This window comes from Anabrus simplex, chromosome 3 (assembly GCF_040414725.1).
Source record: "Anabrus simplex isolate iqAnaSimp1 chromosome 3, ASM4041472v1, whole genome shotgun sequence".
NCBI lineage: Eukaryota > Metazoa > Arthropoda > Insecta > Orthoptera > Tettigoniidae > Anabrus > Anabrus simplex.
Window position 1 is genome coordinate 212,428,147 of NC_090267.1, and position 15,756 is coordinate 212,443,902.

General features: G+C 41.3%; 1 protein-coding gene across 3 annotated transcripts in view; it reads right to left on the reverse strand.

Moving 5' to 3' along the window:
* LOC136866156 (ATP-binding cassette sub-family C member 4) overlaps positions 1-15,756 on the reverse strand; it is a 294,433-nt gene that overhangs the window by 27,399 nt on the left and 251,278 nt on the right. For all 3 annotated transcript variants that reach the window (XM_067142874.2, XM_067142875.2, XM_068226640.1), the window contains 2 exons: positions 4,586-4,831; positions 77-237 (listed from right to left, as the gene is read on the reverse strand). In XM_067142874.2, the coding sequence (XP_066998975.2) occupies positions 77-237; positions 4,586-4,831 (407 nt within the window). The remainder of the gene's footprint in view (positions 1-76; positions 238-4,585; positions 4,832-15,756) is intronic.

Below are 15,756 nucleotides of genomic sequence, written 5' to 3' on the forward strand. Positions count from 1 at the left end.
TTAGCCTCAACAGGCGGCCAGCTGAGCACCTCTCATTTACAACATTATGAATGTACTAGTCAGCATTTTTTATTACCCAGGGTCTACATTGGCTGTGGCTTCATCTAGAACCAAAATATGATTATTCCTCAGAATGGCTCTGGCAAGGCAAACTAGCTGTCTCTGTCCAATACTTAAGTTGCTTCCTCCTTCACTGAGTTGCCAGTCTAAACTCTCTACTGCTTCCTTAAGTTTCACCTGCAAGTAAAAATGAAAAGTTACCAAATTAAGTATTTTAGTAATGGAAAGGAACAAACAGGTGACAAATCAAGTGATACATAGATGGTAGGTAGGTACATGGGTAGGAACATAATGCAATAATCACAATGAGAGGTCAATATGGAAAGAGGGAACAACAGAAAGAGGAGGTGATGACAAACATGAAAACACTAAAGTACAAGGTCAATCTCCACATCTTTGCATAGATGGGTTCTCTGCACATCAATATTAGTTCTTCTACATCCATTTCTTTTCATTCCCCAAGCAAGCTTGTTTATGATTCCCAGCTTTATCAAGAGAATGGGCTTCAGTACTCACTGACAGGACATTTTTACAGATCATCAGTCTTGGTGTGGAAGTGTTCACATCCTGAGGTGGTGCAGCTCTTTTCAGTCACACCCACAATGTACCATTTCAACCACATACCAGCTCTCCTGCTGTTCTTAAATTTCTGGCAGTACGGGGAATCAAACCCGGGCCCCCAAGGACAGCAGCTAATAACACTAAACATTACGCTCCAGAGGCGGACGATGTGGAAGTATAGCAGGGCCTCTCAGGGTGCATGCGCGTGGTGCATGCACTGTGCACGGTGCAAAAGACGACTTGGCTTGGTTGACCAGAGTGCAGACCCCCCACTCCTCGATTTGGAGCAATAGCGCTGTCTCTCTCTTTCCTCACGCCTGTCTCGCTCGCTCCGCCTGTCTCCCTCTCCCCCACTTGCGCCGTAGTGCTCCAAATCCGGGCTGAGTTGAGCCGAGTATAGCCGAGTAGAGCCGAGCATAGCCGAGTAGCCCAGAGACGAAGCGTTGATCCGACCCATACCGAGCGGCACCGAGCGGCACCGATGCACAGTGCACGGAGCTCTTGCGCCTCGCTCTGCACGCGTGAGATTTTGGGCGTTTGAGAGGCCCTGAAGTATAGGATAAGAAAAAAGACAGATAAATACAGGGAAAAAAATAGGTAGAAATATAAAGATGGATATAAAGAGTATAATAGACCAGAAACACAGGACAAACACAGAAAGAGATGATAAATCAGTAAGTCAATCTATTATACACAAAAGAGTTTTATCTGTACATTGCTCAGAATTTAAAAAAAAGAATGGTATTTCTTTATCAGTCATGTCCACAATAAAAAAGAAGTACAATTTTTATTTTTCTATCATGTCTGTCTGTCTGTCTGTCTGTCTGTCTGTCTGTCTGCATATATGTACACACATCACGAGAAGATGGCTGTACAGAATTTAATGAAAATCGGTATGCGAAGGTGCTCTATAATTATATATAATTTTATTCATGCTGGGTGAAATGGCAGTTTAGTTGAAGGCCTAAAATTCAATTCTCAAATGTCTGTGTTATTAATGGTCCTATCCATAAATGCTACATAACAAAAGTTATAGAGAATACAATTTCTGCTCATTTATGTCTTACACAGTTTTACTGTACTGACGATGACAACAGAATTCACGAATTTAGATTTTTATGGCTTAGTCCATATCAACACTGAGCATCACTAACATGGAAATATTGTTCAATCTTATTAACTGGCAATGATGGTGGTTTTTGTCATGAAAACTGCATGGTCATCAGCCCATATTGATAAGTAAAATTATGAAGATGGTTATTATTATTTATTTATTTTTTTTGCTATTTGCTTTACGTCGCTCCAACACAGATAGGTCTTATGGCGACGATGGGATAGGAAAGGCCTAGGAATTGGAAGGAAGCAGCCGCGGCATTAATTAAGGTACAGCCCCAGCATTTGCCTGGTGTGAAAATGGGAAACCACAGAAAACCATCTTCAGGGCTGCCGACAGTGGGGCTCGAACCCACGATCTCCCGATTACTGGATACTGGCCGCGCTTAAGCGACTGCAGCTATCGAGCTCGGTAAGATGGTTACCTATCAAAATAAGAAAAAAAATCATAAAGGAATTACCACTTGAAGTATAAGACAAGAGGGAGTCATGAAAGGAGGAAGAAAGACTCACTTTACATTAGGTGCTTAATACCACAGAGTTGGAAGAAAACTAAATGTGAGGGCCTGCAATATCAAAAGCCCATAAAATTGATCAACAATAACATTACTGTTGTTTGTTGTGATGTGCTTTGTCTCTTCTCCTGCCACTCATCTCTGTTAGATGAGACTACTGCTGCATCCCAAGTTGAACAGCCTGCATGAATAAAGGCAGGAAGTAGCTGGGGAGTTGGATAACTTTCTATTTTAGCAGGTCACTCCTCTGGTTCATACATGTTCTGATAACTACTGGTATGTGACACACTGGTTCATCATAGTATTTCAGCTATTTAATGGCCGCTCTGAGGTGCAGATAGGAATGAGCAGTGTGGACACTTAATGGGAAATGGCAGAGCAGTGTTCTCTGTGGCTGGGTCATCCCAGCTCTGGAACTTTGCACTGTTAGAAAGCCAGCATAGTGCCATTTGTGAAAAGTGAGAAACTGTGCCATTTTTTATATGAGCGAATATTTCATATGATAGCATTGCTTTTAACCACGGCATTCCAGTCAGTTCATATTGTATTCTGGGAAGAATACTGACATAATTGTAATGACCTATGTCAAGTTAAGTTTAATATTTTGTCTGTGTCTGTTACAGCATCATGAGAAAATGTATGGGTGAATTTTAATTAAACTTGGCATTTCATTTTAGAGTAAGGTCAAGTAGCATCTTAGATATAAGTTGTCCATTTTCATCTTGAGGGTGTGCTTCAGAAGGGGCTATAAACCATAAAACTTAATGTATCTCTTTTATGGTTCGTTTTACATGAAAATAGCCCATGGCAAAATTTTGTTCCATATGTTTTTCCAATAGAGAGGAAAAAAAAAGGGAAATAACAGTGGGACCTCTATATACTGCAAAGAGAGTTGCTATGGAGATCATTCTGGCAACATTTTAAAGGAATTTTGCACCTGTCAGTATTTTTTGAATATTATATTAACCTGATGCTAGGCATTCTTTTATACTGGAAGGAAGAAATCAAATCAAGATCAGCAATGATGCAAAACAAAAATGAAACTGCAAAGGGCGACAGAGAGCAAGGAAAAGAGCACGTCATGACAAGCTGCTGACAGGGAGAGGTATGTCCACTTACATGGCTCAGAATCTGGGGAACAATGTGAGGGGTGAACAAAAATGTCATCATGCATATGTTTTGTGATTGTCCCATCAATGACGGGTACTAAAGCTAGTAGAAAATATAAAGTTATAGGAAGCAATAAACAAGTCTGGTCTGTGAAAATGATGGTCCTTTTCCTTTTATGTTTTCATGTTTGTCCTTGTCTCCGCATTCTGTTTCCCTCTTCCCATACTGACTTCTCAAATGTATGTGTTTCTAATTATGCTCTTACCTTTTATACATAAGGAAATGCAAAAGACATATGCTCTCTCTCAAACTTATTACGTATTTTGTATTTAAGGTGAAAAGTGGGTCGGTGTGAAGGTGGAGTATTCAAACTTTGCATATGATCTTAATACATGCATTAATTTAGAGAAAGCTGTTCAGATATCTAGCAGAGCAACAAACTTTAATATAACATACTGGAATGCTATAACTAGTCTAACTCCTGAAGGTGACCCTGTTTAAAAGCTATTTACATTCCTAAAGGGCAAACAGTTAATAAAGAGTTTACGAGATGACCAAGAGAGAGCTCGAACTTGGTCTGTTATTCTTCTGCTGATGAAAGGGAATGGATTCCAATTCTGGTCAATAGCTTGTCTCTCTGCCCTTTTCTTTTCCACATGCCAAGACCCATAAGAAAGGGAAGTGCTCAGGGAAAGGAAATGATGTGGTTCATCTCATCATTCTTCTTAGCTGTCGCTATCATGATTATGATAAAGTATAAATCTTTCTTCAGTTTCTCCCACTTATACATTTTTTAATGTCACTCTTAACACATTCAAGTTTTTGGCGAAGAGGGGATAGCAGTGGTCTAGGACTGAGAAGGAAGTGGCCATAGCCTTAATTAAGGTACAGCCTGGAAAGCCATGAAAAACTCCTTTCAGGGCTATTGAGGGTGGGATATGATCCCATCATCTCCTGAATGTGAATTTGACAGTTTCATGCCCCAAACCATGCTGTCGACTTGCTCAGTCATTTGAGTTTTGGATGGGAGTTTAAGGCGAGATATCCTTCATGAAACCATGTTATATTCTTGTAAAATTTTCACACTAGAATCCACCAAGATTCAAACCTTGGCCTCTTGGGTGGAAAGCTATTAGTTAAACTACTGTGGTGATCACACCTCCATCATAATCATCACAAGTATTTCAAGATAAATTCCTTTTTTATAAGAATAGTATATAAATTACCTCCTCTAGAGCATCCCAAAGTGTAGCATCTTCAAATTCATTGAAAGGATCCAGGTTATAGCGCATAGTTGCAGAGAATAATACTGGTTCTTGAGGAATGATCGAAATACGCTTCCTTAGATCATGAAGCCCAATAGTGCCTGTGTCAACATCATCAATTAAGACTGTGCCCTCAACGTTGGCTAGACGGAAGAGCACAGATAATAATGAAGACTTTCCAGCACCTGTGCGACCTACAACACCCACCTGAAACAAGAAAGATGAACTCTCTTTGAAATAATTATTTTCAGTATCAAAGACCAATATTATTATAATGTATTTAGTAAAATTAATTTAGACACATAGGAAAAATTCGCTGATAATGAAGATCGAAACCACCTCATTGCCATTAGGCTAACTTAGTCAGTGTCTTATAATGAACATTTTAAAATTAAGAGTACTGAATTTTGAAGATATTTACCTCCTACTCTATTTTAATCATATATTTTCACTGCTAGCTTAAGTTACCATACTTTTCAAACTGGTGGTTTTTGGATATTACAAAGTCTTGTGTCTCTGTGACCACATAAAATCACTATAAGCAGTATCATACAGACCCAGGTATATTAATTCTAGGCCCTCCTATAATAACTTACAAGGATCCATCATCAAAATTACAAAGTCTTTTCATTTTGCTTTACTAAGTCAACACTATTGTACCAGGCGGTACACCTCTACACCGTTTATTTAAAAGTTGCGCCAGTTGAAACTCCTCTTCTGGAGGAAGGTTGAACTTTATCTATTCTATTAATTCTCTACTTTCTCAGAAGATGTCACCACGTGGAAAATTTTGAGTTTTTGAACTGTGTCACCTTTGATGTGTTTTTGTTTCGCTTGAAGTAAGAAGTGTGAACTTTCTCTTCTAGAGGACACTACTGAAGATCAACAATAGCGCACCCTAGTGCGGAGTCAAAGAACTATTTTGTTGGAGAAATTTTTATTTCAAAAGTTTGTTTCTTGTTAAATTTCTTTCTGTTATTGTTTAAGTTGGCTGTATACCCCTCTTTTTCCCCTTGTTTTAGATTTATCCAATCCCGAATTTCTTTTAGTAATTTCTGACCAATCTGGTGTATCTTCCCCCAACTTGTATCTGTTGCGGGGTCCTATCCAATAAAAACATTGTGGGCGGGTGTTTTCATTCCCCTAACGCCTAGAAACTTCCGCGAGAGTATTTAAACTGCTGATTTTGGGGTCTCCGGGCCACTTCTGTTCCATCTTTCAGTGTATTAAGTACATAGCAGGAGGCGGGAAGCGCCTCTTTCTTCTTCAGCCGTTCAACACCAGGTAATGGCCTATTAATAACTTCTTTTCTTGCTAGGTCGGCAGTTTAACACTCGCGGCGGGTTCGAAGCATTTCCATCATGTAACCTTTTCCTAAAATGTAATTACTCTTTTCATCTTTTTCTTGTAAAGCTACATATTGGGATAGAGAGTGCTAACCCTCTCGAGCTCCCACTCACATTTGTTTTGAGGTGAACTTATTTTCGCAAACTATTCTTCGTTTATGTAATGTAAAGTGTTCTTCTTTAAGTCACCTCTGTAGTATGGGATTAGCCCTTGCGTTAGCGGCCCAGAGCCAGATTAGGTTTTAAAAACAAAGTGTATTAGGAGTGCAAGTTCGCCTCCTCTCAAATTGTTATTTTAGAGGTCATGTAATCAACCTTCTTTTCATGTAATAGACCTCCGTAGGTTGGGTATTTTACCCCTGTGAATACGTCCTTAGAGGACAGCTTGAAGGTAGAGTTTGGTGTGGCCTTGTGATAGGCTTACAATTTTGAGAGCGGATCGCTCTTTGAAATTTGTTTCTGTATGCCTCGTGCAGGCTTTATGTGTAATGTTTGGAGCCAGTGCTCCTGGGCATGAATGGGGTTTTCTGCCCCTTGGCTAAAATTTTTTCTTTGGAGTAAGGCGGGGCTGATTGCCCAAGAGTTATGAAGTAAGGGCACTGAGCCCGAATCCAGTAATATTGTACCTACATTTTTGCTACTCTGTACCTGTTATGATTGTTATCTCTTGTTTTTGAAAAGAAAATATAACCTAGTTAAATTTTAAATTAATTTTACATTGCACGTTAATTTCGTAGCTTGAAACCCATTCACACCCGCACCTTCTTTCACCTCTACCTACCACGGATATCTCCGTAACAAGTGGTAGCAGAGCGTGGTTGAATGGGTCTCAATTTAGCCCCTTTTGACGGCTAAACATTGCTTTAATTCGAACTCTAACAATTTTCTCAGTTGCTGGAATTTTTTGAGTTTTTTTAAAAATTGTTCTGTCATCATGTCCGGCCCTCGCGATGTTCTCCTCCTTAACTATTTGCGCAAAGAGGAGTTGATATACGAGTTAACTATCAGAAACGTTCAATCTGGAGGCACAGTTGCAATAGACACTAACAAGCTTAGAGAGTCCCTTGATTTGCCCATTTCCATCCCCAATTTGGGAGAGAAAGAAATTGACGACTCTCTTTCCACGATCACGGAGAATATTACTGGGCTAGCTTCCGTAGTTAGTTTTTTTTGATGAAAATGATCCGTCTCCTAACCAAATTAAGCGTGTGCAAGGCAGATTATATCACTTTTCAAATAGAGTTAATGATCTGTTGTCTCTGAAGGTGAATGACGTTCAGAGGAAGCAAGCTAATACGCTCCTTGAAACTATCTCTGAATTGTCTAGTAAAGTCACTCAATTGTTAACTGGGGAAGTTCCTCCCAAATCTGATCAGCCCACCATAGTGAATGTAAGTAGTGAGGAAGAACCTGCTAAGGGAGAAGGCAATAGGATAACCGTTGCTGCTCAAACTATCTCTGCCCCATTGGACAACGAGTCTGAACGCCGCACATCGTTGAACAATGTACGTGCTGAATTAACTTCCTTGCCATTGAAACCTTTACCTACTATGTCGCCCGGGTTTAGCAGCTTGCCTCATCCATTGGCAATGTTGCTCAGAGGTATATCCAAGTTTTCCGTTAATACCACCAGTGACGTAATTTCATTTTTAAGATTTCTAGTGGAATTTCAGGATCATGCCCTTGTGTTTTCTCTTTCCCCATGTCAAATTTTGCAAATTATCTATCCTTATGCTATTGGGGTTCTCTCAGATAAAATAGTAAGAGCCATAGCTGAACAGTCATCTATCGAAGATTTCCATGCACATCTGCTTGCAAATTTTATTCCTGCCCGCGCGAGGTCATCTCTTATTCAGAAATACTATTATCGGGTACAGCGCTTGGATGAAAACCTGGCAGACTTCATCCAAGATATTAAGTTTTATACTAGGGTGTTTGCTCTCCACTTCCCTGAGGATCAGATCGTGCAAGCTATTATCGAAGGGATTTCACCACCCTACAGGTCATATTTGTGTTTCGCGGCGTGCCCGCAAACCTTCTCTGAACTGGAAGCATTAGCCGTCTCTGCGGAAGGAGTTAGGTATGCCGATTCCTTGCGTGTGGCAAAAGAACCCCCGCCTTCTTTTAGTAATACTCGGCTTCCACCTCGCCGATCAGTCACCCCTCGTAAATGTTATGCTTGCGGGTCGCCTGACCATCTGCGCAATAAGTGTCCTCTGATCAAGTCTAGTAGGGCAAATAATGGAGCTGGTTCATCACAAGGCTGTTTTAAGTGTGGGGCCTTCTCACATATCGCCAAAAATTGCCCAAACTCAAATAGCACCCCCTCCTGCTCAACTTCTGGTGCAAATTCCACCTATGCCAATAATAAAAAGTGACTAGTGGCATCGGCTGAGTCGACTAATCCATCTTCCCGAGACTTAGCCCCTAGTAAACAGGTTGTAAATGCAGAGAACAATCAGCCTTCAAATTCATCTTTTGAATGCCCTAAAGAATGTCTTAGGATTGCGGCGGATACCCCCGCACCTGTTCCTTTTCTTAAGATTGAGTTAAATAACGAGCCTATAACAGCTCTCTTAGATTCAGGCAGTGTTTGTTCGATTATTTCGGCTGAATGGTATTCTAAATTGAAATCTGTTTGTAAACTACCTGACCATGTCTCAGCTCTTATTCAATATGTTTCGGCTAATTCATCGCCATTAGAAATTCTAGGTTCCGTACTGGTCAAAATTCGTATTTTTAAATTTACATGGAAAATCAAACTGTTTGTGGCTAAGCACTTGTCTTGCCCCATCATATTGGGAGCGGACTTCATTTCTCACACTGGTCTTGTGCTCGATCTCCAGAGTAGGTCGTGCACATTCAAATTTGCGTCCAATTGTAGAATTCCCTTGTTAAAGTGTAATTCTGTATCATGTTCATCTATTTCGCCTACCCAGGATGAGATGTTGTTAGACCTTAGACATCTACCTGAGGAGCAGGCTGATAGTATTCGGAAACTGTGTCAGTCGTTTCCCGAGGTGTTCTCTGATACTCTTGGTGTTACTGACCTTATTGAATACAAAATTGAGGTCACGGATTCGATTCCTGTCCGTTTTCCACCGTATAGGCTATCTCCACCTAAAATGAAGGCTCTGAAAGAAATTATCGAGCAGATGTTGAAGGATGGTATTATTAGGCCCTCTAAGTCAGCGTATTCTTCGCCTATTTTTCTAGTCCCGAAACCCCAAGGAGGCTTCAGGCCTGTCATTGATTACAGGGCTCTCAATCGGAAGGTGGTGTTACAATCTGTGCCCCTTCCCGATCTTCATTCTTGTTTTTCATGGTTTCGTAAGGCCAAGTTCTTTACTATCTTGGACTTGAATCAGGCCTATAATCAAATTCCCCTTGCCGAAGAGTCTAAACACCTTACAGCGTTTGCCACGGACTGGAACTTATACGAATACAACCGCGTGCCTTTCGGGCTCCCCACGGGGGCAGCTGTGCTCACTAGGCTACTAGATAGGGTCTTTTCCGACATCAAATTTGAGTACTTATATCACTACTTGGATGATGTCGTCGTATTTTCCGAGACTTTTGAAGAACATCTAGATCATCTGCGAGAAGTTCTGAATCGCCTTCGTAAGGCTGGGTTAACTGTCAAGTTGTCCAAGGTTGCCTTTGCTAAGCCCTCTATGTCATTCCTAGGGCATATTGTGTCACCCGATGGGGTAGCTGTCGATCATTCTAGAACACAGGCCATCCGTGATTTTAAACCTCCTAAGGACATCAAAGGTATCGCTAGATTCATTGGTATGGTGAATTTCTTCAGGAAGTTTATTCCTAACTTCGCTAATAGAGCGGCGCCCTTAAACCTTCTTCGTAGGAAAGGCATCAAATTCGAGTGGGGACCTTCTCAACAAGCCGCTTTCGAAGATCTTAAATTAGCTCTCTGTAATGCCCCTGTACTTGCTATGCCTGATTTCTCGAAGAAATTCATCGTCCAAACGGACGCGTCGTCGTCAGCTGTAGCTGCAGTCCTTCTTCAAGAGACTGAACTAGGGAGGCGTCCCATCGCCTATGCATCTAGGACTCTATCGGCTCAAGAAGCCAAGTATTCCATCTATGAGCTCGAAGGGTTGGCAGTCTTATTCGCCTTAGAAAAGTTCCGTCTCTATCTGGAACATGTCAAATTCGACCTGGAGACAGATAACCAAGCCTTAAGCTGGGTCTTAGGTAGACCGCGTCGTACTGGTCGTATAGCCCGTTGGGCCATCCGTATTTCCGCCTTCCAATTCGATGTCAGGCATATCAGAGGTACCGAAAATGTTGTGGCTGATGGACTCAGCCGTATGTTTTCAAACGAGGTCGAGACCCATGAACCGGTCGACAGTTCATCACCTTCCGAGTCCATACTATCCGAGGTTAATGCCATCCTAACCAATGCTCCCATGCTCTTTAGGGATATCGAGAAATACCAACGTGAAGATCCTACGCTGGCTCCGATAATGGAAACCCTTTCTTCTGGGGAACATGCTGTCCCTTATGTTCTGAGGAATGGTGTTCTATGTTGCCCTTCGAGGCATGATAAGTTGATGAAAGTTGTTGTTCCAGCGGTTCTTGTACCTATGATCTTCAAATACTATCATGAGACCCCATTGGGGGGGCATCTTGGAATCTTTAAAACTCGTGAAAAGATTCGTGAAATGTTCATATGGAAAGGTATGGACGGTGAAATTCGGGAACTCGTAAAAGCTTGTAAATCTTGTTTGATCAGTAAACCCACCATGTCCACTAAAGTAGGCCTTTTGTCTTCTCATCAAGCGTCGCGCCCCATGGAACGCCTGTATATTGATTATGTGGGACCCTTCCCCCAGTCAAAGGGTAATGCCAACAAGTTCATCTTTGTGTGTGTAGATGGTTTTACAAGATTTTCCTGGTTATTTCCGACTAAGCTGGCTACCGCTCAGTCAACCATTACTTGCTTAAATTCTATTTTTGCTTCTTTTGGTCCGTGTCAATATATTGTATCTGATAATGCTAAGGCGTTCACATCAAATTTATTTCGTAAATTCTGTTTTGACTTGTCCATCTCTCATGTAACTACTTCTGCTTATTACCCTCAACCATCTCTGGCTGAACGGGTTAACCGTAATCTCAGGTCCGCACTCATTGCCTATCATCATGAAGATCCTTCCAGGTGGGACACGTCCCTGCATTGGATAGCTTTTGCTTTGAATTCGGCGGTTCATGAATCTCACAAGTTTACTCCAGCTTCTTTGATGTTCAAGTTTGTTCCCAACTCGCCGCTCTCTAACCTCTGGTCTTTGAATGACATTCTACCCGAGACAATAGATCCGGATAACATTAAAGATCTTTGGAAGAAGGCTAAAGCCAATCTTAAAGTGTCTCATGAAAAGGTTAGGGAAAGGTATGATCGTGGACGGAGACCCACCACTTTGAAGGTAGGTGACCAGGTTATGGTCAAAAATTTTGTTCCCGCGGGCAAGCTTGCCCCCAGATTTCATGGGCCTTGTATCATTCTCGATTTTCTTACGCCGGTTACCTTATTGCTAAGTAATCCAGCCACCGAGAGGATATTTAGAGTTCACCTGTCCCAGGTGAAACCGGTGTAATTTCTGTGTTAACTTGCTTCATATTATTTTGAAAGGATATGAAGGTTATATTTTTTTTTGAGTTTCACTTTTAAGGCATTCTGCCCCTTCTGTAATATTTTGGTTTTAGATGTAAGCCTTGTGTAAAACCTGCCCCGACCCGTTAAACTGCCATCCTGTTCTTGCCACGGCCATTACCACGCTCCCGTCTCCTGCTCCACCTTACACTGTGGCTTCATAATAGTAAATGCCATGGATATCTACACGCCGCTGGCCCCTCAACCTCTCCACAAGCCTGTACCCAAAAGAAGATGATAGTCCAACACAATTCTGCCGCCTAGCTTTAATGTTTCAGCGCCCCCGCAGCCGCGCAGCGCCGTGCAGCGACTGGGGAGGGGGATGGGCCCCCTCCTCTCCAGCGAGGACGACATGTGCACGGCGAGCCGGAGCTCTCCTCCCGGCCAAGGCTGATGTGCGGCGCACGACCTGCTACATGCCCGCAGCCGGTATCTGTTCACCGCGGGCGCGGCGTACTTCAACACCTCTGCTCCCCTCATAGTGCGGGCGAGCGGTATCTCAGGGTACTTGAGGGGTCCGAGCGGCCTCCGTTGGACGCAAGCTGCAACGGCCGGTCTGGCCATCCGACTCAATCTACATCAACTACATGGACAGTCACCATAAGCAATAACTACACTTGGGAATTCAACAACAATATTTGGTGGACATTGCAAAATTTTTCTTCACCTTTAAGTATTAAAAGTTTATCTTCAGAAATTCAAATTCTACAAACATAAAGACTTTCATTCACCTGCAACAACAACATTTTGAAACTGAATTAAGAAATCTTGTAAATGCTTCTGCTATCTATCTTCGTATCAACATCATTACTTGGACTTTGTTTCAAACTGATTTCATGTGTCACCCCTGGAGGAACTTTTGGGGGGGGAGGTCTGTACCGGGCGGTACACCTCTACACCGTTTATTTAAAAGTTGCGCCAGTTGAAACTCCTCTTCTGGAGGAAGGTTGAACTTTATCTATTCTATTAATTCTCTACTTTCTCAGAAGATGTCACCACGTGGAAAATTTTGAGTTTTTGAACTGTGTCACCTTTGATGTGTTTTTGTTTCGCTTGAAGTAAGAAGTGTGAACTTTCTCTTCTAGAGGACACTACTGAAGATCAACAATAGCGCACCCTAGTGCGGAGTCAAAGAACTATTTTGTTGGAGAAATTTTTATTTCAAAAGTTTGTTTCTTGTTAAATTTCTTTCTGTTATTGTTTAAGTTGGCTGTATACCCCTCTTTTTCCCCTTGTTTTAGATTTATCCAATCCCGAATTTCTTTTAGTAATTTCTGACCAATCTGGTGTATCTTCCCCCAACTTGTATCTGTTGCGGGGTCCTATCCAATAAAAACATTGTGGGTGGGTGTTTTCATTCCCCTAACGCCTAGAAACTTCCGCGAGAGTATTTAAACTGCTGATTTTGGGGTCTCCGGGCCACTTCTGTTCCATCTTTCAGTGTATTAAGTACATAGCAGGAGGCGGGAAGCGCCTCTTTCTTCTTCAGCCGTTCAACACCAGGTAATGGCCTATTAATAACTTCTTTTCTTGCTAGGTCGGCAGTTTAACACTCGCGGCGGGTTCGAAGCATTTCCATCATGTAACCTTTTCCTAAAATGTAATTACTCTTTTCATCTTTTTCTTGTAAAGCTACATATTGGGATAGAGAGTGCTAACCCTCTCGAGCTCCCACTCACATTTGTTTTGAGGTGAACTTATTTTCGCAAACTATTCTTCGTTTATGTAATGTAAAGTGTTCTTCTTTAAGTCACCTCTGTAGTATGGGATTAGCCCTTGCGTTAGCGGCCCAGAGCCAGATTAGGTTTTAAAAACAAAGTGTATTAGGAGTGCAAGTTCGCCTCCTCTCAAATTGTTATTTTAGAGGTCATGTAATCAACCTTCTTTTCATGTAATAGACCTCCGTAGGTTGGGTATTTTACCCCTGTGAATACGTCCTTAGAGGACAGCTTGAAGGTAGAGTTTGGTGTGGCCTTGTGATAGGCTTACAATTTTGAGAGCGGATCGCTCTTTGAAATTTGTTTCTGTATGCCTCGTGCAGGCTTTATGTGTAATGTTTGGAGCCAGTGCTCCTGGGCATGAATGGGGTTTTCTGCCCCTTGGCTAAAATTTTTTCTTTGGAGTAAGGCGGGGCTGATTGCCCAAGAGTTATGAAGTAAGGGCACTGAGCCCGAATCCAGTAATATTGTACCTACATTTTTGCTACTCTGTACCTGTTATGATTGTTATCTCTTGTTTTTGAAAAGAAAATATAACCTAGTTAAATTTTAAATTAATTTTACATTGCACGTTAATTTCGTAGCTTGAAACCCATTCACACCCGCACCTTCTTTCACCTCTACCTACCACGGATATCTCCGTAACAACTATAAATGGATGACAAGAACTCCCTTCTAATAAAGTTGAAATAATATGTAAAGAAGAATATTGTGTAAACAAATTAGTACATGTACGCATGCATGTAGAGCAGGATGAGTAACAAACTGATAGCACATACATAGTGATATGAAAGTGTATAAATGAATGAGTGTAGGAAGGAATACCTATTTGAAATTGATTATGATGATGGTCATGATTGTTACTGTAATTTTAGTATTGGTTGGGCTAAAGAAAACTTCACCCTGGTTATATACTTGTTTAATATTTTTTAGTAAATAGGTTATATACACATATATACTTGAATTAAATTATCATAATACATTTAAATTAAAAAAAAAAACTTCCCAACAATTGCCATGATATAAAGTATATTGAAGATTACTTTTTAAAATTGTTCTTCTGTCTAAAAGGGCTCCTTAACACTAGAACCGCGGCGATCTGTATACCCCCTAGAACCACGGCTGGGTCACTTATGACCCACCCCTCTTTTTGTGATTATTAATCTTTTGCGAGATACGGGAAAGTGTTCACGACATATTTGGAGTCTTCCTCTACCATCATCCAATACTTCTGCCCATATTTGTCTGGTTTCAAGGCCATAAAATGCATAAATTTCCAGCAGAATCTTGAAGGGAAGGGCTGTTCGTCAACAGTTATATTTGCTCCAGGTACAAAGCTACATCAGGAATTTGCAATGAAGGCGTATCAGATTTCTGATACCAATGCAAATTTGTCTTCTTTTAGCCTTTCTGACCTTGTAAATTTAATGTAAAATCTCAAGAAACGCATTATTTCTCTGAATCTATCATGAACCATTGTTGATTTTACAATAGGATTGATCCACTTCTCTGACCAAAATGAGTCTAGTTCTAAGCCTTTAGCTCCTATGCCACCATGAACATACAATATAACAAGAAAGGTTTCCATATCCTCAATCTTAAGACACCAATCATCTGACAACAGTACACTATGTGTGTCTGTCTAAGTACATGTCACAATATGTTTCAAAATCATGTCCGTGATCATAAGTCACCAAATGCTTGCGCAAGTCTCATTCACATTACGTTCAGCATGTGCAGTAGGTCCAGTGTGATCTCTGAACAGAATTTGAGCTCCACGTCTGTCAGCTGTAACATCACCAATTATCCCAACTTTCCAGGTCGTACCATCTGGAGATACAATTTCTGTACCTGCTGGAAGCTGATCCAGGCTCTCAACACAAAACCTGCCTCATTTCACTGATGGCGCATCCTCTCTGTTATCATCAAATTGTACAATTTCTTGACCGTTAGTGATGGCCTCCTCTCCCATTGAAGTGCTCCTGGCCACGACCCCTTTGACGGCTGCGAGAAGTCCCTGGCAATGCAAGAGTTTATTAGATACAATGTTAAAGTTTGTCTTAGTTTTTCCAACCGAACATAATATGTGTTGTTTGAGTCATCAGTCCATAGACTGGTTTGATGCAGCTCTCCATGCCACCCTATCCTGTGCTAACCTTTTCATTTCTACGTAACTATTGCATCCTACATCTGCTCTAATCTGCTTGTCATATTCATACCTTGGTCTACCCCTACTGTTCTTACCACCTACACTTCCTTCTAAAACCAACTGAACAAGTCCAGGGTGTCTTAAGATGTGTCCTATCATTCTATCTCTTCTTCTCGTCAAATTTAGCCAGATCGATCTCCTCTCACCAATTCGGTTCAGTATCTCTTCATTCGTGATTCGATCTATCC